General features: G+C 47.2%; 1 protein-coding gene across 1 annotated transcript; it reads right to left on the reverse strand.

Annotated features, from left to right (window-relative positions):
* Nucleotides 1-12,142: 12,142 nt before the first annotated feature.
* CKM (creatine kinase, M-type) lies at nucleotides 12,143-20,867 on the reverse strand. Its single transcript, XM_068250085.1, has 8 exons — nucleotides 20,779-20,867; nucleotides 17,421-17,633; nucleotides 15,498-15,652; nucleotides 15,056-15,188; nucleotides 14,371-14,542; nucleotides 14,139-14,262; nucleotides 12,860-13,049; nucleotides 12,143-12,644 (listed from the first exon to the last, which is right to left on the reverse strand). The coding sequence occupies exons 2-8, from the start codon at nucleotides 17,611-17,613 to the stop codon at nucleotides 12,466-12,468; spliced, it is 1,146 nt and encodes a 381-aa protein (XP_068106186.1). The 5' UTR covers nucleotides 17,614-17,633; nucleotides 20,779-20,867; the 3' UTR covers nucleotides 12,143-12,465.
* Nucleotides 20,868-21,534: the final 667 nt, after the last annotated feature.

Genomic DNA, 21,534 nt, shown 5'->3' on the forward strand with positions numbered 1-21,534 from the left:
CACTCTCCATCCTCCACTGATCATTCCTCACTCTCCATCCTCCACTGATCATTCCTCACTCTCCAACCTCCACTGATCACTCCTCGCTCTCATTCCTCCACTGATCACTCCTCGCTCCCCATCCTGCACTGATCACTCCTCGCTCCCCATCCTCCACTGATCACTCCTCGCTCCCCATCCTCCACTGATCATTCCTCACTCTCCATCCTCCTCTGTGTGCAACAACTGCCTGCTCAGTGTGCACACTGCCAATAACTCTTCACCAACCAGTGCCCATCCCCTACTGATCACTCCTCACTTACCATCCCCCACTGATCACTCCTCGCTCTCCATCCTCCACTGATCACTCCTCACTCTCCAATCTCCACTGATCATTCCTCACTCTCCATCCTCCACTGACCACTCCTTGCTCTCATTCCTCCACTGATCACTCCTCGCTCTCCATCCTCCACTGATCACTCCTCGCTCTCCATCCTCCACTGATCACTCCTCGCTCTCCATCCTCCACTGATCACTCCTCGCTCTCCATCCCTCCACTGATCATTCCTCACTCTCCATCCCCCACTGATCATTCCTCACTCTCCATCCCCCACTGATCACTTCTTGCTCTCCATCCTCCACTGATCATTCCTCACTCTCCAACCTCCACTGATCACTCCTCGCTCTCCATCCCCCACTGATCACTCCTCGCTCTCCATCCCCCACTGATCACTCCTCGCTCTCCATCCTCCACTGATCACTCCTCGCTCTCCATCCTCCACTGATCATTCCTTGCTCTCCATCCTCCACTGATCATTCCTCACTCTCCATCCCTCCACTGATCACTCCTCGCTCTCCATCCTCCTCTGTGTGCAACAACTGCCTGCTAAGTGCGCACACTGCCAATAACTCTCCACCAACCAGTGCCCATCCACCACCGATCACTCCTCACTTTCCATCCTCCTCTGTGTGCAACAACTGCCTGCTCAGTGCGCACACTGCCAATAACTCTCCACCAACCAGTGCCCATCCCCCACCGATCACTCCTCGCTCTCCATCCTCCACTGATCACTCCTCGCTCTCCATCCTCCACTGATCATTCCTCACTCTCCATCCTCCACTGATCATTCCTCACTCTCCATCCTCCACTGATCATTCCTCACTCCCCATCCTCCACTGGTAATTTTTCATTCTCCATTCCTCCACTGGTAATTCTTCATTCTCCATTCCTCCACTGATCATTCCTCACTCCCCATCCTCTATTGATCATTCCTCACTCTCCATCCCTCCACTCATCATTCCTCACTCTCCATCCCTCCACTCATCATTTTTCACTCTTCACCGGTCATTCCTCAATCTTCACCCTCCACTGATCATTTCACACTCGCCATCACCCCTCTGATCATTCCTCACTCTCCATCCCTCCAGTGGTCACTCTCCACCCTTTATTAATCATTCCTCACTCTTCACTCTCCACTCAGCACCTTATATGCATCAGTCTACACCTCTGTTGATCACTGTCCATCCTGCACTCATCACTCTACATTTATTACTTTCCACCCTCAACTAATCTCTTTCCACCTGCCACTCATCATGCTCTACTATTCCCCCTATATTGATCATTCCCAACTCTCCACCCCTCCACTGGCCTCTCTCCAGTCCTCCATTCTCTTCAATGATCAATACCCACTCTCCACCCCTCCACTGGCCTCTCTCCAGTCCTCTATACTCTCCAATGATCAATATCCACTCTCCACCCCTCCACTGGCCTCTCTCCAGTCCTTCATTCATCAATATCCACTCTCCACTCCTCTACTGACCCCTCTCCAGTCCTCTATACTCTCCAGTGATCAATATCCACTCTCCATTGTCCTCTCCCCAGTCCTCCATTCATCAATATCCACTCTCCACCCCTCCACGATCCTCTCCCCAGTCCTCCATTCTCTCCAATGATCAATATTCACTCTCCACCCCTTTACTATCCTCTCCCCAGTCCTCCATTCTCTCCAATGATCAATATTCAATATATCAATGACCACCACAGCTTACTCTCCATCATTCACCTGCTCTCACTGGGTTCTCGGCACACAACAGACCATCCCCACTCTGCACACCCTCCATGATTGCAGGTTAGAGTCTGCACATGTAATAACTACACGTACAACACAGCACATCACACCACACGTGATCTCACCCACACACTCCCCATCTCCTGCTACGTGTCATACACCACCACATGATCTTACCAACACAGTACATGTCTCATGCTCCGTACACAGCACATTACACATGATCTCACCCACGCACTATAGGTCTCATGCTACATACACAGCACATTACACATGATCTCACCTACGCACTATAGGTCTCATGCTACGTACACAGCACATCACACATGATCTCACCCACGCACTATAGGTCTCATGCTACGTACACAGCACATCACACATGATCTCACCTACGCACTATAGGTCTCATGCTACGTACACAGCACATTACACATGATCTCACCCACGCACTATAGGTCTCATGCTACATACACAGCACATTACACATGATCTCACCTACGCACTATAGGTCTCATGCTACGTACACAGCACATCACACATGATCTCACCCACGCACTATAGGTCTCATGCTACGTACACAGCACATCACACATGATCTCACCCACGCACTATAGGTCTCATGCTACGTACGCAGCACATCACACATGATCTCACCTACGCACTATAGGTCTCATGCTACGTACACAGCACATCACACATGATCTCACCCACGCACTACATGTCTCATGCTACGTACACAGCACATCACACATGATCTCACCCACGCACTACATGTCTCATGCTCCGTACACAGCACATCACACATGATCTCACCTACGCACTATAGGTCTCATGCTACGTACACAGCACATCACACATGATCTCACCCACGCACTATAGGTCTCATGCTACGTACACAGCACATCACACATGATCTCACCTACGCACTATAGGTCTCATGCTACGTACACAGCACATCACACATGATCTCACCCACGCACTATAGGTCTCATGCTACGTACACAGCACATCACACATGATCTCACCCACGCACTATAGGTCTCATGCTACGTACACAGCACATCACACATGATCTCACCCACGCACTATAGGTCTCATGCTACGTACACAGCACATCACACATGATCTCACCCACGCACTATAGGTCTCATGCTACGTACACAGCACATCACACATGATCTCACCCACGCACTATAGGTCTCATGCTACGTACACAGCACATCACACATGATCTCACCCACGCACTATAGGTCTCATGCTACGTACACAGCACATCACACATGATCTCACCCACGCACTATAGGTCTCATGCTACGTACACAGCACATCACACATGATCTCACCCACGCACTATAGGTCTCATGCTACGTACACAGCACATCACACATGATCTCACCCACGCACTATAGGTCTCATGCTACGTACACAGCACATCACACATGATCTCACCCACGCACTATAGGTCTCATGCTACGTACACAGCACATCACACATGATCTCACCCACGCACTATAGGTCTCATGCTACGTACACAGCACATCACACATGATCTCACCCACGCACTATAGGTCTCATGCTACGTACACAGCACATCACACATGATCTCACCCACGCACTATAGGTCTCATGCTACGTACACAGCACATCACACATGATCTCACCCACGCACTATAGGTCTCATGCTACGTACACAGCACATCACACATGATCTCACCCACGCACTATAGGTCTCATGCTACGTACACAGCACATCACACATGATCTCACCCACGCACTACAGGTCTCATGCTACGTACACAGCACATCACACATGATCTCACCCACGCACTATAGGTCTCATGCTACGTACACAGCACATCACACATGATCTCACCCACGCACTATAGGTCTCATGCTACGTACACAGCACATCACACATGATCTCACCCACGCACTATAGGTCTCATGCTACGTACACAGCACATCACACATGATCTCACCCACGCACTATAGGTCTCATGCTACGTACACAGCACATCACACATGATCTCACCCACGCACTATAGGTCTCATGCTACGTACACAGCACATCACACATGATCTCACCCACGCACTATAGGTCTCATGCTACGTACACAGCACATCACACATGATCTCACCCACGCACTATAGGTCTCATGCTACGTACACAGCACATCACACATGATCTCACCCACGCACTATAGGTCTCATGCTACGTACACAGCACATTACACATGATCTCACCCACGCACTATAGGTCTCATGCTACATACACAGCACATCACACATGATCTCACCCACGCACTATAGGTCTCATGCTACGTACACAGCACATCACACATGATCTCACCCACGCACTATAGGTCTCATGCTACGTACACAGCACATCACACATTATCTCACCCACGCACTATAGGTCTCATGCTACATACACAGCACATCACACATTATCTCACCCACGCACTATAGGTCTCATGCTACGTACACAGCACATCACACATGATCTCACCCACGCACTATAGGTCTCATGCTACGTACACAGCACATCACACATGATCTCACCCACGCACTATAGGTCTCATGCTACGTACACCACAACATGAGCATGTCGTCCTCGGCACACACGTCCGGTGCTGTGATCACATCTATGTACACACACGTGATCACTGCATTCCATACAGTATACTCCCAGCATCCTGTGCAGCCTCCACCTTCCTACATCGCCCCGTCGGATCATCGCTCCAGCTGCAGCAGTCATGCGAGTAGTGTAGATCGCAGCAGTGGAACCCCTCCCCGAAAATGTACCCCCAAATCTATTTATTAAAGTCACCCTGAAATCTAAATTGTAGCGTTTTTCTTGAATGTTTGGGTGAAGGAGATGGAGGGGAGTGTGAAGGCTTTCCTGTGAATGTGGATGCAGTGTAGTATTCTCATTTTATTACGCTTATTTTAGGTTGTATAAGTGCAATGAACGTACATACCAATATAAGTAGTCAGATATGGGGGAACACACATGTGGTCAAATCAAATCCAAAGCTTCCTCCCATTCCTCGTTGTCCATGTCAAGAGCATCCTCTGGCCATCCACCCTTAAAGTGAATGGGAGCCGCATTTCTTAAAAAATGAAGCAAATACTTACCTAAGGAGAGGGAAGGCTCTGGGTCGTATAGAGCCTTCCATCTCCTCTCTCGGTGCCCTCTATCCTGTGCTGGCTCCCCCCCATTTCAATCCCCTGTCGAAAGGGTATTTGGAAGTCTTCGGGAGCCGTGTCCTCCAGAAGACGTGCGGCTCCATACTGCACAGGCGTGAGCGTGCAAAAGAGCGTGCTTGCGCAGGTGCAGTACAGGGCCGTCCTTCTTCAGGAACACTCGGGCTCCCTGAAGACTTCTGAAGCCTCCTTCTGCCGGGTAAAGCAGTATTTGACTAATTTAGTCAAATACTGCTACCGGGCGAGCCAGCACTGGAATGATGGGACCAGGAGAGGAGCCGGAAGGCTCTATAGGACCCAGAGCCTTCCCTCTCCTTGGGTAAGTATTGGTCTCATTTTTTTTAAATGCGGTTCCCATTCACTTTAAAGAGAGCCCAAGGTGGGCTCAAAAAAAGAAAAAAAAAAGTAGGCTACCTGATCCGCGGAGCTGAGCGCATCAGGTAGCCACAAAAACCGCCGTGGGCCGCAATGGCCGACTTTCACTTGCGTGATCCCTGGGTCACGACGCTGCACTAAGAGACTGTGTGTCTCTCATAGCGTGCAGGAAGTCGGGGGAGTGGCAGGAGGCGTATCCAGGGAGAGAGCTGCCCAATGGCAGCTCAGGAAACCCTGTAGGAACGCCCCTGGTGGGTGTTTTGAACAGGGAATTCCTCTCCCTTGTGTTTACCTCCGAGTAAGCAACAAATCTTGTCGCTAGACTCGGGGGTCCATAGTGCAGCGGTTGGAGGACACAGAGCTATGTCATTAGGCAGAGAACAGTTTTTATAATAACAATTTGCATGTACTCCAGAATGTTATGAAGAGTGTTCAGATGAATTGCATAGTCCTTCTTTGCCATGAAAATTAACTGAATCCCAAAAAAACCTTTCCACTGCATTTCATTGCTGGCATTAAAAGGACCTGCTGAGATCATTTCAGTAATCGTCTGGTTAACTCAGGTGAGAATGTTGACGAGCACAAGGCTGAAGATGATTGTCAGGCTGATTGGGTTAGAATGGCAGACTTGGCATGTTAAAAGGAGGGTGATGCTTGAAATCATTGATCTTCCATTGTTAACCATGGTGACCACCAAAGAAACACATGCAGCCATCATTGCGTTGCATAAAAATGGCTTCGCAGGCAAGGATATTGTGGCTACTAAGATTGCACCTAAATCAACAATTTATAGGATCATCAAGAACTTCAAGGAAAGAGGTTCAATTCTTGTTAAGAAGGCTTCAGGGCATCCAAAAAAGTCCAGCAAGCGCCAGGATCATCTCCTAAAGAGGATTCAGCTGTGGGATTGGAGTGCAACCAGTGCAGAGGTTGCTCAGGAATGCAGAGAAGTGCTTTTCAGCGCAGGAAGATTTGGGCGCAGCCGGTGCCACCATAGACTGTAAGGTATGAGGAACATTGCTAGATTTTTACCAGGCTTCAAAATGGTCATTATTGAATCTTATTTTTTTCTATAAAGAGACAACGCATTATGTAATGATAAGCAATACTGAGGATTGTAGGGGGCGGGGGGACAAAAGACAAACATATTGTGATCCAACAGAAGAGGATCAAACATAGAAGACCGCACTTCACAGTCCTCAAGCAAAGGTAAATAACTATCACATATCCTAAACAATTTTCCTGGAGGAGGCAATTGTTCTTAATTTTGGTTTAGAAGATACCCAAGACAAAATGTCCTGATTAAATGGTGGCTATGGGCAGGAGTCCCCCTGCTTACCACTCCTCCTGTTCCTTCTTTTGTCTGTAAAAGATGAACAGAGGATGGCAAGGAACGGGAGGACTGGGACAGTAAGCAGGACATTTCCCCTTGGGTATCCTTTAATGCAGGGATCCCCAAACATTTTCGGTCAAGGGCCGGGTCAAGATCGGCCTACTGACATTTAAATCCCTGAATAATCTGGCCCTGGATACATGAAAGATATGTTGCAGCTGCGTAGCAATCCCCGCATCCTCAGATCCACAGGTTCTAATAATCTAGTCATACCCAGAGTCCACTTGGAATCTTTTGGTCCCAGAGCCTTCTGTCATGCTATCCCTACGTTTTGGAACTCCTTACCTCAACAGATTAGGACAGCTCCATCTCTAGAGGTGTTTAAATCCAGACTGAAACCCCACCTGTTCAGTTTGGCATTTGCAGAAATATAACTTTTGTTGTGAATACTTCATCCTACTACCAATTACTGAATCTGAGAGAGCCTAAGCGCTTTGAGTCCTATTGGAGAAAAGCGCTATAGAAATGTTATTGTATTGTATTATTGTAACATACTTTAGACTGCTGGGGGGAGCGGAACATACATAACATGATGCGGAAAACCATTACATTGAATCTAGATATTGATTCACCCCAATCATGCCTGGAGGAGAACTCCCAGCAGCAGCCATTCAGTCATGTAGCGCCTGACGAACATCTTTGTGCACCAGACAGTGAAGCATACCCAGGTGACAACCTGCTGTCCAGTTGGACAGCAGTGTCACCTGATGCAGAATTGATATTGGAAGCCAGCAAATGACTGCTCACTGACTTCTACAGTATGTGGATGGGTGGCGCCAGCACTGCTATTCCATATGCGGGCCTCTGATATTTAAAAGGTGCATCTATCAGTGAAAAAGCCTTGGGGGGCCGCATTCGGCCCGCAGTTTGAGGACCACCGCTTTAAAGGGTTCAAAATCTAGATCTGAAGTTTGAATCTGATAAGATATAACATCACACTGGCACCACTGCTGTTAATTGAGCTCCCACACAGAAAAATGGTGACCAGAAAGTTCTGTTGGTGGGCATAAGGGGTGGCAGGGGCGTAGCTAGGGGTGAACGGAGTAGGTCATGTGCCCCCGGGCGCTGGGTCCCACCGTCAGGTTTTGTTTTTAAAATTTTATTTGTAGTTTTTTTTTTTTAAATTTCCCAGCGTCGAGCGCAGAGAAGGGGCAGCGATGGGCACAGCGGTTGGGGGGGGGGGGGGGGGGTTCTGGGACGTCCTCCCTCTCCCTCACCTTAGGGCACCTCCTCCCTCACTCCCCCCTCCAGATATGAGTGGCGATGGGTGGCATGTCCCCAGTATAGGTAGCCAGGGGTATAGCTGTCCCCAGTATAGGTAGCCAGGGGTATAGCTGTCCCCAGTATAGGTAACCAGGGGTATAGATGTCCCCAGTATAGGTAACCAGGGGTATAGATGTCCCCAGTATAGGTAACCAGGGGTATAGATGTCCCCAGTATATGTAGCCAGTATAGCTGTCCCCAGTATATGTAGCCAGGGGTATAGCTGTCCCCAGTATATGTAGCCAGTATAGCTGTCCCCAGCATATGTAGCCAGGGGTATAGCTGTCCCCAGTATTCACATACTGGGGACAGCTATACCCCTGTCTACATATACTGGGGACATCTATACCCCTGGCTACATATACTGGGGACACCTATACCCTTGGTTACCTATACTGGGGACATCTATACCCCTGGTTACCTATACTGGGGACTACTATAGACCTGCCTACTTATTGTGTGGACACCTATACCCTGGCTAAATATTCTGGCTGGCATGGGGAGAATCAGCTTCAGTGTGCAGCTGAAGGGTTAACAACCCAAAACAGACTTGTGTCTTCGCCTGAACTTGAAAAAAGTACGGTATTTCAACAACAAAAAAAAGTAAGTTCAGGCGAAGACACTAGTCCGTTTTGGGTTGTTAACCCTTCAGCTGCACACTGTTTGAAGCGGATTCTCCCCATGCCAGCCATCAGTCAGGTGCCAGGTTGTGTCTGGTTGGAACAGATACCCCTGAATTAAATAAATTCATTTATGGTCTTTTAGACTATACATATTCTTTGGTTAAGATATTCTCTATGCTTTGTAAAGGCCTGACGAAGGGTTAACAACCCAAAACTGACTAGTGGTTTCGCCTGAACTTGAAAACATTTTTTAAATACTTTTTTTCAGCAAAGCACACAGTGTCTATGATCTGCTTAAAGGGACTCCGAGCTCACGAAAAAAAGAAAAGTTGTACTCACCAGGGGCTTTCTCCAGCCCAGTGCTGGTCGGGAGGTCCCACGCCGGCGTCCTGGCTCCTCTCCTTCTCCCCGCTCCGGTATAGCTGACAGGCCGCAGCCCGGGCGACACTCGGTGGAGTGTCGGGCTGCAGCTTCCGCGTATGACGCGGATTACGTCACACGCCGGCCGCCTCGCGTCATCACGGCGGCCGGCGTGAAAGTACTGCGCATGCGCGCTTTAATCGCGCATGCGCAGTACTTTCACGCCGGCCGCCTCGCGTCATCACGGCGGCCGGCGTGAAAGTACTGCGCATGCGCGATTAAAGCGCGCATGCGAAGTACTTTCACGCCGGCCGCCGTGATGACGCGAGGCGGCCGGCGTGTGACGTAATCCGCGTCATACGCGGAAGCTGCAGCCCGACACTCCACCGAGTGTCGCCCGGGCTGCGGCCTGTCAGCTATACCGGAGCGGGGAGAAGGAGAGGAGCCAGGACGCCGGCGTGGGACCTCCCGACCAGCACTGGGCTGGAGAAAGCCCCTGGTGAGTACAACTTTTCTTTTTTTCGTGAGCTCGGAGTCCCTTTAACACATTGATTCTGTTTGTACAACAAAATATTTTTATTGCGGTTTACAAAAAAAACCCCTTTTTGAAGTAAAAAAGATAAGATGTGGGCACCCCAGACATCTCAAATGAAAAGCTAATTGAGCCTCCTTTTTGCAAATATAACAGCCTCTAGAGGCCTCCTATAGCATTTGATGAGTGTCCAGATTCTATATGGAGGTAGTTTCCCCTATTCTTTACTAGGGATGATCAAAGAGATGCAAATATTTGAGTTAAAGGGGAACTTCAGCTCAAACAAACACTGTCATTAAGTTACATTAGTTATGTTAATTAGAATAGATAGGTAATATAATCTCTTACCCACCCTGTTTTAAAACAGGCAAATGTTTGTGATTCATGGGGGCTGCCATCTTTGTCATGGGGGCAGCCATCTTTTTTGTTGAAAGGAGGTGACAGGGAGCATAAAACACAGCTCCAACTGTCCTGTGTCCTGATAACCCCTCCCAGCTGCACACACTAGGCTTCAAATGTCAAATTCAAAATGTGTAAAAAAAAAATAAAAAAATTGCACCAAAACAGCAGAACGAGAACATCAGAAATCCCATCATGCTTTGCACAGCATCAGGGAAAAATGCCCAGGCAGTTTTCTTCTGTGCAGCTAAAAATGAGGCTTGTATAAGAGAAACAAAGTTCTGATGCTGTGAAACTGTTAAAGAAACACCGAGCCTTTTCAGTGCTGCTGAGTCGATTTTTAGTCTGGAGGTTCACTTTAATGCAGCTTGAAATTGACCAATCAATTGGACCAATCAATTTAAACCCAGGTGGTACTTTATTGGTCCATTCTCAAGCTGCATATATTTGCATACAAATTTACATAAACTCAGAAATACTTGCATCTCACTGATCCCTATTCTTTACATAGGCAATCTCTAGTTCAGTTAAATGTGATGGCTGCCAAGCATGAACAGCCTGCTTCATACCATCCCATAGATTTTCAGATTTGTTAGTAAGGGGGCTGTGATGGCCATTCCAGATCTTTGTACTGCTCTCTGCATGAATGGCTTCTTTGTAGATTTCAAACTGCATTTTGGGTCATTGTCTTGCTGGAACATCCACCCCTGCAACGCTAACTTTGTGACTGATGCTGGAACATCATCCTGCAGAATTTCTGATATTGGGTTGAATGCAGGGCCGGATTTGTGCTTTTTACCACCCAAGGCCCACTATCACCTGCTGCTCCTGGACTAACAGCATCCTAACTCCCCCCAACATTGCAGACATTAGATTGTAAGCTCCTCTGTGGACAGTTAGTGACATAATGGCAGGGATTACATAAACTCAGAGGAGTTAGTGACATGTTGGCAGGGATTAGATTGCAAGCCCCTTTGTTGAGCAGCACATTCAGTGACAGGCAGCTCAGAGACCACTGTAAGTGGCCGTTCGCTGCCTCTTCATCCCCAGATCTGGCTGTTGGTGGCTGCCCACCGCTATGTGCAGCCTGTAGCAGGATGAATGTTCAGCAGGCTAACAGCAACTGCTGCCCACAGGCCGCCCCTTACTTTCCTGTTGTCCTAGGCAATGGCCTTTGTGGCCTTGCCTGAAATCTGGCCATGGTTGAATCCATCAGCCCCCTGACTTGGGCATGGGCCTCTGGCCCTGAACTAACCACATGTCTGTGAGGCAGAGTAGTGCAGCAGGGCATCTGCGAGGTAGAGTATAGTAGGGAGTCTGCCCCACTGACATCGCACTACTCTCAGCCTTAAAGTGGATCCGAGATAAACTTTTACTCATTGCATAATTGTGTTCCTTTCATATAGTTTATAGGGCATTCCTCAAGCCAAATACTTTTGTTTGGTTTTTAATATTCCAATTCCCTATAAAACTAAACAAGCCTCGCCCACAGCTCCTTTTGTGCCTTGGCTATGTAGCAAGGGCTAATGGAAGCTCAGTCTGGGCAGGAGGAGGTTACTAGCCATTGATTTCAGGAGGCAGAGGGGAGGAGGAGAGGGGGACTGAATTTACACACAGGCAAGCCGATAGCATCTCCAGCCTGTGACAATCAGAATATGGCTGCCCTCATTGTATCACAGCAATAAATAATCATACTGTTGAAGCTGTTTGCAGCTAGATTTGCTGTGTAAACTATCCAAACTTTAGATAAGACAGACAAGTTACTTGTTCTAGTTTTTCATCTCGGATCCGCTTTTACAACCCACTAGTGTTGCATTCCCTTATCTGTATTGCACCCACTATACATGTATACAGCACTGCAACCTACTGTACCTCACTTATATGGTTACACAGTACACAGCAGCTCCCCTGTATGGTTATACAGACACGTGAACAATGGAGATTAGAGTTGAAATGATTTATTGTCTTCAGATGGTCACAAAACACATGGGGAAGGGAGTGGGGGTCGTCCGGACTTTTCTGAATAAATACACAACTGTACAAGACGCAACCCTCAAAAAAAGTCTGTCCATTTGGCAGAGACATGGGAAATTCGTTGGTGGTTTTTCTGATGTTGACAACTTCTTTACCTCCCATCATTGTCTTCCTTACCCCATCTCTAATGTCATCCCCCTGAAGACTGCTTCTTTCCAAGCTCTATTGGTGTTCATGGGGTCTCCGCATTCCCACAAGGGGAGTTCTTAGGCTCGGTCTCTAAAATGTCCTTTACTTCTGTGCTGGAATCAAGTCATCGATGGCCTGTCCTTTCTCCAGCTTCTTCTCCATCTCAACCATCAGCTTCACACCATCAACCACCATCTGGACCTGATCGACTTCAGAAAATCCCAGTCTGTCAGCGTTGGAGATATCAAAGGTGCCACCAACTGCAGCTGTGTCTACACCACCTGTGGAGGGAGAAGATGTAGATCTGAGAAGACTGGATGTGGGACAATAGGACCTCCCTAACTGATACTCAAGAGGGCAAGTAAAGTTCCTGTTTTTTTAGCTATACGTGCTGAACAGTCTCAGAAGGCCTACATCTACACTAGTAATGGTTAATCCTGGACTATGAAGACCAAATTCATCTTTCATGGAAAGACATCAGTATGAAGCTACTCACCAGTGCCTCTCTTCTGCAGACGCAGTCTCTTAAGGATCTCCTCAAATTTGGCATGTTTGGCGAGATTGGGAAGCTTGACGTGGACACCACCTCTCAGACCAGTACCCAAGTTGGATGGGCAAGTCAGGACGTAACCGAGATGTTCGTTCCATGAGAAGGGATGTCCTGCTGCCTTGAAGATATCCTCAATCTGGGTAGAGAAGCGAGAAAAAAAAGTTACTAGAGTATGGAGAGAAGTCCAGGGACCATATAAATGACAATACTATTCTCCTCCTATAGACTCTGGAGTCAGATATTCTTACAGCGGATCTGAGATGAAACACAAGTAACTTGTCTATGGGCCTGATTCACAAAGTGGTGCTAACAGTTAGCATGCTGGTGAAAAGCCCTTTATCACGCCTAAACTCAGTTTAGGCATGACAAGTTTAGGCGTGATAAGTTTAAGTGCCAACTGGGTTAGCACTGCAGTGCACAGCTGATCAAAAGTTTTGCGCTAGCAAAGTCTGGTGCACTTCGCATAGAGTTTAATGGCGCTGTTTTGCGTGCGATCTAAACTCATCACGCCTAAACTGGCTTTTCACCAGCGTGGTGCAATGGTTATCACACCTAAAGTCTCTAACTGGGTTAGCACCGCTTTGTGAATCGAGATAAGATAGATATATATACATATATCTATATCTTATCTAAAAAGTTTAGATAGTTTACACAGCAAATCTAGCTGCAGCCAGCTTCAACAGTTTATAATTATTTATTCCTGTGATACGAGGGCAGCAAGGTTCTGTTTGGCACAGGCTGAGGGCTGGAGATGCTATCAGCTTGCCTGTGTGTAATGTGTTAAATTCAGTCCCCTCTCCTCCTCCCCTCTGCCTATGAAATCTCTGGCTAGTAACCACCTCCTGCCCAGACTGAGCTCCCATAAGCCCTTGCTACAGTGCCAAGGCACTCTAAAAAGCTGTGGGCAAGGCTTGTTTAGTTTATAGGGAGTAAAAAAAAAAAAAAAAAATTGGTTTGAGGAATGCCCTATAAACTATATGAAAGGAACACAATTATGCAATAAGTAAAAGTTTCTTGGATCCACTTTAAGGGATAATTATAAGAGTTCACCTATACTCATGGCTGTGTGGCTCATTATGGAAACTCAGGCATTGACAAAACTAGAGTTGGAATAATGTTAGCAGGGGAAACAATGCTTTGTAGACCGCTGAAGTCAATGGTAAAATCAACTAAGGAGTTCCTAGAAGTGGATGGCATGGAAAGCAGAAGGCAATGGACGACATACCTTCTGCAGGCCCTCGCAGAAGCGCTTGAAGACCTCCTTCATGTTGCCTCCCTTCTGCATAGAGATGACTCTCAAGTGATCCTCTTCATTTACCCAGACCAGGAAGGTCTTGTTGTCGTTGTGCCTGCACACAAGAGATTTAAATGAGAATGACTCAAGATTTAATACTAAACTATCGGAATAGGAAGAGCTTGGAGGTGGACCTATATCACTGCATTGTGTTGCCACTTACCAGATTCCACGGGCATCAGGCCAGTCACGGGCCATACCAGCAGCCAGCAGCAGAGGGGAGACGGGTTTGTCAAACAGGAAGTGGTCATCAATGAGCTGCTGCTGTTCAGCATCGCTCATGTCCTTCAGGGGGTAGTACTTTCCCTTGAACTCTCCACTAAGGCTGCTGAGGGCTGGATATAGACAAGATATGTAAATATAGCACTGGTGTGTATACACACAAAAGAGTTGATCTACATGCAGTACAGCTAACCCCCACCCTTCATAGTAAGTGATGGTTATTAATTCCAGCCATCAATGACTGCCTGTGAGGATGGCAGGACAGTTTTCATGGCACAGAGCTACATGAGACATGGCCTCCATAATGGATGGTGTTACATGTGATGTGGTCTTCTATATGGATGGTGCTACCTACCTGTGATGTGACCTCTTTTGAGGACCGCACCTATATGTGGATAGTGCTACATGTCATGTGTAGCACCATGGCCTCTTGTGAGGACAATGCTACATGACCTGGTGTGTAGATGGTGCTATGTGTGACAAGGCTTCTTGAGGACAATGCCATCTGTGACATGACCTCGTGTGGATGGTCTACATATGACAGGGCCTTCTATGAGGATAAGCACTACATGCATTCAGTCAAGTAAACTTGTGTCGTCTCATCCCAGAACTGTGGTCATCCTTACCTTGGATGGACAGCTTCTCAACTGCACGACGCTCTCCACGGCTGCAGTGAGGGGGGAGGGTGTATCCCTTGATGCTGCGGCCAGTTCTGACACGGCTGCTGAGGACGTAGTTTGGGTCCAGGTCATCACCACCCTGTAGAGACACACAACTCTTACCAAGAGGACTTCTCTGCTTTTTATCTACATCACTTTGGAAAATAAGGTCATTCTGAAACCTTGCAAGATTGTATTCTATAATAAACAGCAGAAGATGCCTATTCTCAATTATGGATTTTCATGAAGAGCGGGTGGTGCATACAGGCGACAATCATGGTACATCACTTTGGAATTACTAAACGAGGAGGGCTTAATGGGGACAGTGTCCTCTATGCAAAAATCACCCCATGTTCTCTCGATTCTGGCTCACCCACCCCTAGCCATTCCGGGATACTAAAAGTTTTACCTTCAGGTTGTTCCAGTTCAGGTCGGTCTTGTGCTTGTCTGTGGGTTTGTATCCATTGTGACGATCCTCAATGACCTTGTCCAACAGATCCTTGAAGACATCGTAGGTTTCCTCATCACCAGCAACGCAGCCCACAGTCATGATGAAGGGGTGACCTGAGGGGCAATAACACTATCATCATTTACTGCAATCAGATTGGTTGTTGCAACCCAAAGATTATATCACAAGACCATCTTCTGGGTGTACCTGCAAAAGAGCATGACTGATTTGCTACACCAATCCTTCTCTTAGCCTATTTAATAAAGAGACTGACTGCTAGTTGGAATTTACATTACCAAAGGTGCCCTTTCATACACAATCGCAGTACAGTACACAAACTCAACTTAACACAAAGACATATATAGCGCTTTTCTCCTGGCAGACTCAAAGCGCCAGAGCTGCAGCCACTAGGACGTGCTCTATAGGCAGTAGCAGTGTTAGGGAGACTTGCCTAAGGTCTCCTGCTGAATAAGTGCTGGCTTACTGAACAGACAGAGCCGAGATTCGAACCCTGGTCTCCTGTGTCAGAGGCAGAGCCCTTAACCATTACACTATCCAGCCAACAGGGAAAAGGACTTTGGAGGGGACTATTCACTGAACAAAATCGCATTTAGTTATGTGGCCACCAGATGCACCCTCTGGTTCTTGGACTATGGAGAGAGGGCACCAAGCCAAAACCTCTACCAACCACCAAAAACAAAGCTACACATCTGAAGGGCTTGCCCCGACAAGCTGCATTGGCAAACCTACATCGAAACTCCAGTATGTCCCACAGCTAGGAAGAAATCTAGACTTTATCTAAAATTGCCTTAATTAGGGTGGGAGGAAGTGAATAGACACCAGAATGTGCAGCCATTGTTAGGATTAGCTCCACTCTGGGGCTGTTTATATAAAAAGACTCCAATTACCCTGAGGTATTTGGACTCTAAAAGTTGGGCAAGTAGGCCTTCCTTGCCTAACCCTCCCCTGTACCACCACTTCCTCCCAATTCAGAGTGGCAAAGCCTGTCATGTAGGCCTTCAATTTTCTGAACCAGGTCTGGCTGTATAGGTCAGGAAAAGCAGTCACTGGAGTCCAATATCACAGGACCTAAACCACTATCCCATCCAATTGGCTGCTGAAGTCTTTGCTGCATACAGTTTAGGAAATCAGCATCATTTATTATTAAACAAGATGTAGAACCGTGTCAGCCGGTCACAAAAATATCACTAGAGGTGGTCCATGGGGTACTAAGAATTCTGGTTTGCATGCAAATGTATTGCATATTGTATGGAGCTTGGCAAACTGCCAACTATCCAAATACAGGAACCTCGAGGTTCTAGAGACTTCCCCCATATGCATTCCAGAACCTTTTTGCATGTACAGTGTAAAGCGCTGCAGTAGAGGTTAGTGCTATACAAATACATAATAGCTAATATTAGTTAATGGCATATATTAGAGCAGAGCTTCCCAACCCTATCCGCAAGGCCCACCAACAGTACATGTTTTGCAGGAAACCACAAACCCACACAGGTAGCCAATCAGCTCTGAGGCACTAATTACCTCACCTGTGCATATTTCCACAAAACATGCACTGTTGGTGGGCCTTTGGGGAACACTGTGGGATGTGATGATGTCACCAATTACCCTTCCCCCAACCCCCATTACAAGTGAAGGCCATTATGTTTTAAGGTGATGCATGGTCTTCACACCCATTCATAAACAGGAGCTAAAAGGAAAGAAATATAACTTTCCCCATAGAGATGATAAAGTTTACCCCCTCCACACTTTAGTAATTCATCTCCAAAATCCGGGACATAAGATGAAATTTCTGTAGGGAAATAACTGATCAACCCACTGGATGAACTACTGCCACATAGTTACCCTTGTTTCTTACTGACTCACCTGGGTTGTCCACACCGGTCTGGATGACATCATCAAGGGTGAAGCCACTGGGTGTCTGCTTGTCTCTCAACTTGTTGTAGATTTCAGGTGTCAGGGCCTTGGCCATGTGGTTGTTGTGCAACTTCAAGTCTGGGTACTCCTCCTCACCGGAGAAGTTCAGCTTGTAGTTGTTATGGGTGTTTCCGAAAGGCATGATGAGAGATCGAGCTGGACCTGCAAAGACCAAGAGATGGCATAAAAATAATAAATAATGCAGGGACAATGAGGTTCTGCAGAACACCTGGAGCATCACAGGACCACAGGCTGTATTAGTGATAAGACTGAGGGCAACCTAGGTGGACAGTGCGGCTGTGAGTCTGCTAGGTAGACATTAGAAGTAGAGTCAATCATTCTAGGTGGACATTGAGGCTGAGAGTCTGCTAGGTGGTCATTAGGTTGAGAGGTTAGGTGGACATTAGAGGTAGAGTCAGCCTAGGTGGACATCGGGGCTGTGAGCCTGCTAGATGGACATTAGAGGCAAGGTCAGTCTAGGTGTATATTGAGGCTGAGAGTCTGCTAGGTGGTGATTAGGAATTGTAGTCATTTTAGTTGTACCACTGGGCCTCCTTTAGAGGTCTACCTAGTTGTCCATTATAGTTGGGATCAGTCCAGCTATAGGCAAAGAGCTTGACGTATTCCTGCTGGACAGTGTTTTGGTTACAGTGGAGCTGTTGTGTCCAAAATATCCCATCCTAGGAGATGGCACAGCTGTTTCACGCATGTTACATGAGACGGCGGAGATGGCTGCTTAAATGCCAGAGATTTCACAGCCTACTGGTGCCAGAATTACCTCCACCCCGATATGCACCCCTCCTTACAGCAGTCCCTTGGGTGCCCCGGCATTTGGCAGACCTGGACATCAGGCGTTTAACCCCTGGTAGCCAGTGTCGGATCATGTTGCTGCAGTGGATGTGAGGGTATGAGGTGCGTGTATGCAGAGGGTCTGAGGGATGCACGCTGTGTGTACGTGACACTTGTGCGTGACAAAGCTGGAACAAGTGGCAGTTGGTGGTGCAGTGACAGCACATTTTTGTTATATATAGACCTTCTACAGAGTGACAGGTGGCTGCACAGTGAGGAGACAAGGGAGAGGGGGGCTGGGAGGTCAAATTGCTTGTAGTAAATACAGAGGGGGTGGGAGGGTGGCACAGGGTGACATTGCTGGTATAAAAGGATGGATATGGTGGGGCAGAGTAGGATTGCTTGAGGGGATATTGAGGAAGGGAATCTCCGAAGGGAAGTATAGAAGAAGCAGGGCTGCAAAAGGGATGACAATGTTAGAGGGCTGAGGCATAGGCTGAATAGGGAAAACTAATTTTGATCTGGCCATAGTAAGTGAATGGTGTTCGCGATTTGACCACAGAGAGTGTGAATGTGGTCCCCCTAAGACAGGCATGGGCAAACTTGGCCCTCCAGCTGTTAAGGAACTACAAGTCCCACAATGCATTGCAGGAGTCTGACATCCACAGTCATGACCCATAAAGGCAAATGCATTGTGGGACTTGTAGTTCCTTAACAGCTGGAGGGCCAAGTTTGCCCATGCCTGCCATAAGACCACAGGGGGTGAACATGGCCCCCATTAAATCCCAGCGGGTGGACATGGCCCCCAATGGCAGTTTATTGCGGTTATTAGGCTGGGGGGGGAGGGGGGGATGATTGCTTTTGTTAGGGGATAGAGGAATTGGTCTGCACAGCTCTGGTCAGCTTCCAAATGCAGAGCTCACAGCTAGGGATGATCAATGCAAATTGTTCCAAAATTATGCAGCTTGAAAATGGACCAATCAAATTAAAACCAGGTTTGAATTGATTGGTCCATTTTCAAGCTGCATACCTGTGATCATCCCTACTTACAGCATTGCAGCCAGGTACGCTTTACCATTGTAAGCAATTTCCATTTGCACGATTCATATGGCTGTATTTCGTATGGCAGAATACCATATAGAACACTGTACTATCCAATAGATTAGACCAGAGGCTGCATGTGCATATTATACCTCATTGTTCCAATATAGATTATTATGCAGTATCCTGCATGTGACTAGTGGCTGCTGGTTACCGTATGTGTTATTAATCATATACAGATCAGTGTGCAATGTTCTAAGGGAAACAAGAGACCACACATATGCAGTATAGAGCATATATAACCTATAGATCACACAGGGCATAGCTCACAGGTAACCAGAACCTGCATATTTACAATGTACAGCATTAATAACCGTATAGATCACTGTGCAATATCCCATAAGCTACCAGAACCTGCATATATACAATGTATAGCATAAACAACCTATAGATCACTATGCAGGGCCCATAGGCTACCAGAACCTGCAGGTTCACAGTATACAGCATAAATAACCTATGTGTGCAGCCCATAGGTTCCTAGAACCTGCATATTTATAATGTATAGCATTAAATAGCCTATAGATCACTGTGCAATACCCCATAGATTTCCAGAGGATTCGATGCATAGGTTACTGGGCAATATCCCAGACAGTGGCAAGAGGCTGCAGATTATACAGTTTTGCTCAGATAATACATCATTGCACAGTACAGGTTCATTGCACCTTGCTATAGGTCTAGTTCTGCAGTGATGTGTGCAGAGTGGAGAGAGATGCTCTGCAGAAGATATAATGCATAGATGTGTGCATAGCAATAGCCATAGCAGGTGCTATAGGGCCCTGGAGCATAGGGGCCCCAGGAGATAGTTAATATATTCACCATTAACTTTCTTAGGTTTCTCCACCCCCTGACTGTCTAAGGCCTCCTTTCCACAGACTGTTGAGCTGTGTGCTCAGCAAGCAGTTACCAGGCAGCAGTGAGCAGTTGTGAGAGTTCGAGAGGCATTTCACTGCCTATCAACAGTTCGTGGAAAAGAAGCCTAAGTGCCCATGATCTATGTGCAGTGCAGATTGCATGAGAATGTAAATTGCCCAATTAACTCATATCCATAGGGTGGGGCAGGTAGCATTGCTTAAGAGTTCCTAAACCTGAGGGCCCCATGAAAGCTTTGCTATGGGCCCCCATGATCTCAAGCTACGTCCTTGGGTGTGGGGAAATGCTCTGCAGCCTGCATGTGATATGGGGTGTTTGATGGGGGGGTAAAGCAGCAGGCAGGATTTGGGATCTGATGTATCAGAGGGGGACTTTGCAGTGGGAATGGCTCAGATTGGGGTCTTTGCAGTGGTATCTGTGTGAGATAGACTGTTAGGGTGTCTCCTGGGGGTCTGCACAGTCCTCTCCTCTAGGCAGTGAAGGGTCAGGGTAGACATAACAGGCAGAGTGGTCCCTGGAAGTCAAGAAGTTAAGCCATGCACATTACCTGCTTATAGAGACGGAGCAAACTTCAGGGTGACCCATGTGAAGATTCCAAATCTCGCCTTATATAATGGCCCGGGCCCCCCGATTGGCTGGAGCGGAGAGGCGTGAAACATGTCACAGTGACGCCATGGCCCGGATAGCATGTGGATTGGCTGCTGCTCTAAGCTTTGCACATGCCTTTATCTGGAACAGAACGGTTCACTTTACACAGTTATAATTAGACAGACACTTCTCCAGCAGGGCGAGCCACAGAGGGGGTAACACAGGACACAAATCACCCAGCACCTGCTGCCCTGTAATAATCATGTCTGTCTGCAAGTTACACGTTACAGCCAATGTATGCAACGTACATATAGATAAATCACAGCCAATGTATGCAACGTACATATAGATATATCACAGCCAATGTATGCAACGTATATATAGATATATCACAGCCAATGTATGCAACGTACATATAGATATAACACAGCCAATGTATGCAATACCCATATAGATATATCACAGCCAATGTATGCAACGTATATATAGATATATCACAGCCAATGTATGCAGCGCACATATAGATATATCACAGCCAATGTATGCAACGCCCATATAGATATATCACAGCCAATGTATGCAACGTACATATAGATATATCACAGCCAATGTATGCAACCTACATATAGATATATCACAGCCAATGTATGCAACGTACATATAGATATAACACAGCCAATGTATGCAATACCCATATAGATATATCACAGCCAAT

This window comes from Hyperolius riggenbachi, chromosome 8, assembly GCF_040937935.1.
Source record: "Hyperolius riggenbachi isolate aHypRig1 chromosome 8, aHypRig1.pri, whole genome shotgun sequence".
NCBI classification, from domain to species: Eukaryota; Metazoa; Chordata; class Amphibia; order Anura; family Hyperoliidae; genus Hyperolius; species Hyperolius riggenbachi.

Coding starts and splice junctions, on each gene's coding strand:
- CKM (XM_068250085.1), bottom strand. CDS start 17,613: ATGCCTTTCGGAAACACCCATAACAACTACAAGCTGAACTTCTCCGGT. Junction 14,263..14,370: donor CCTGATGCCCGTGGAATCTG/GTAAGTGGCAAC, acceptor TCTTGTGTGCAG/GCACAACGACAACAAGACCT. Junction 12,645..12,859: donor TCTGCAGAAGAGAGGCACTG/GTGAGTAGCTTC, acceptor CTCCCTCCACAG/GTGGTGTAGACACAGCTGCA.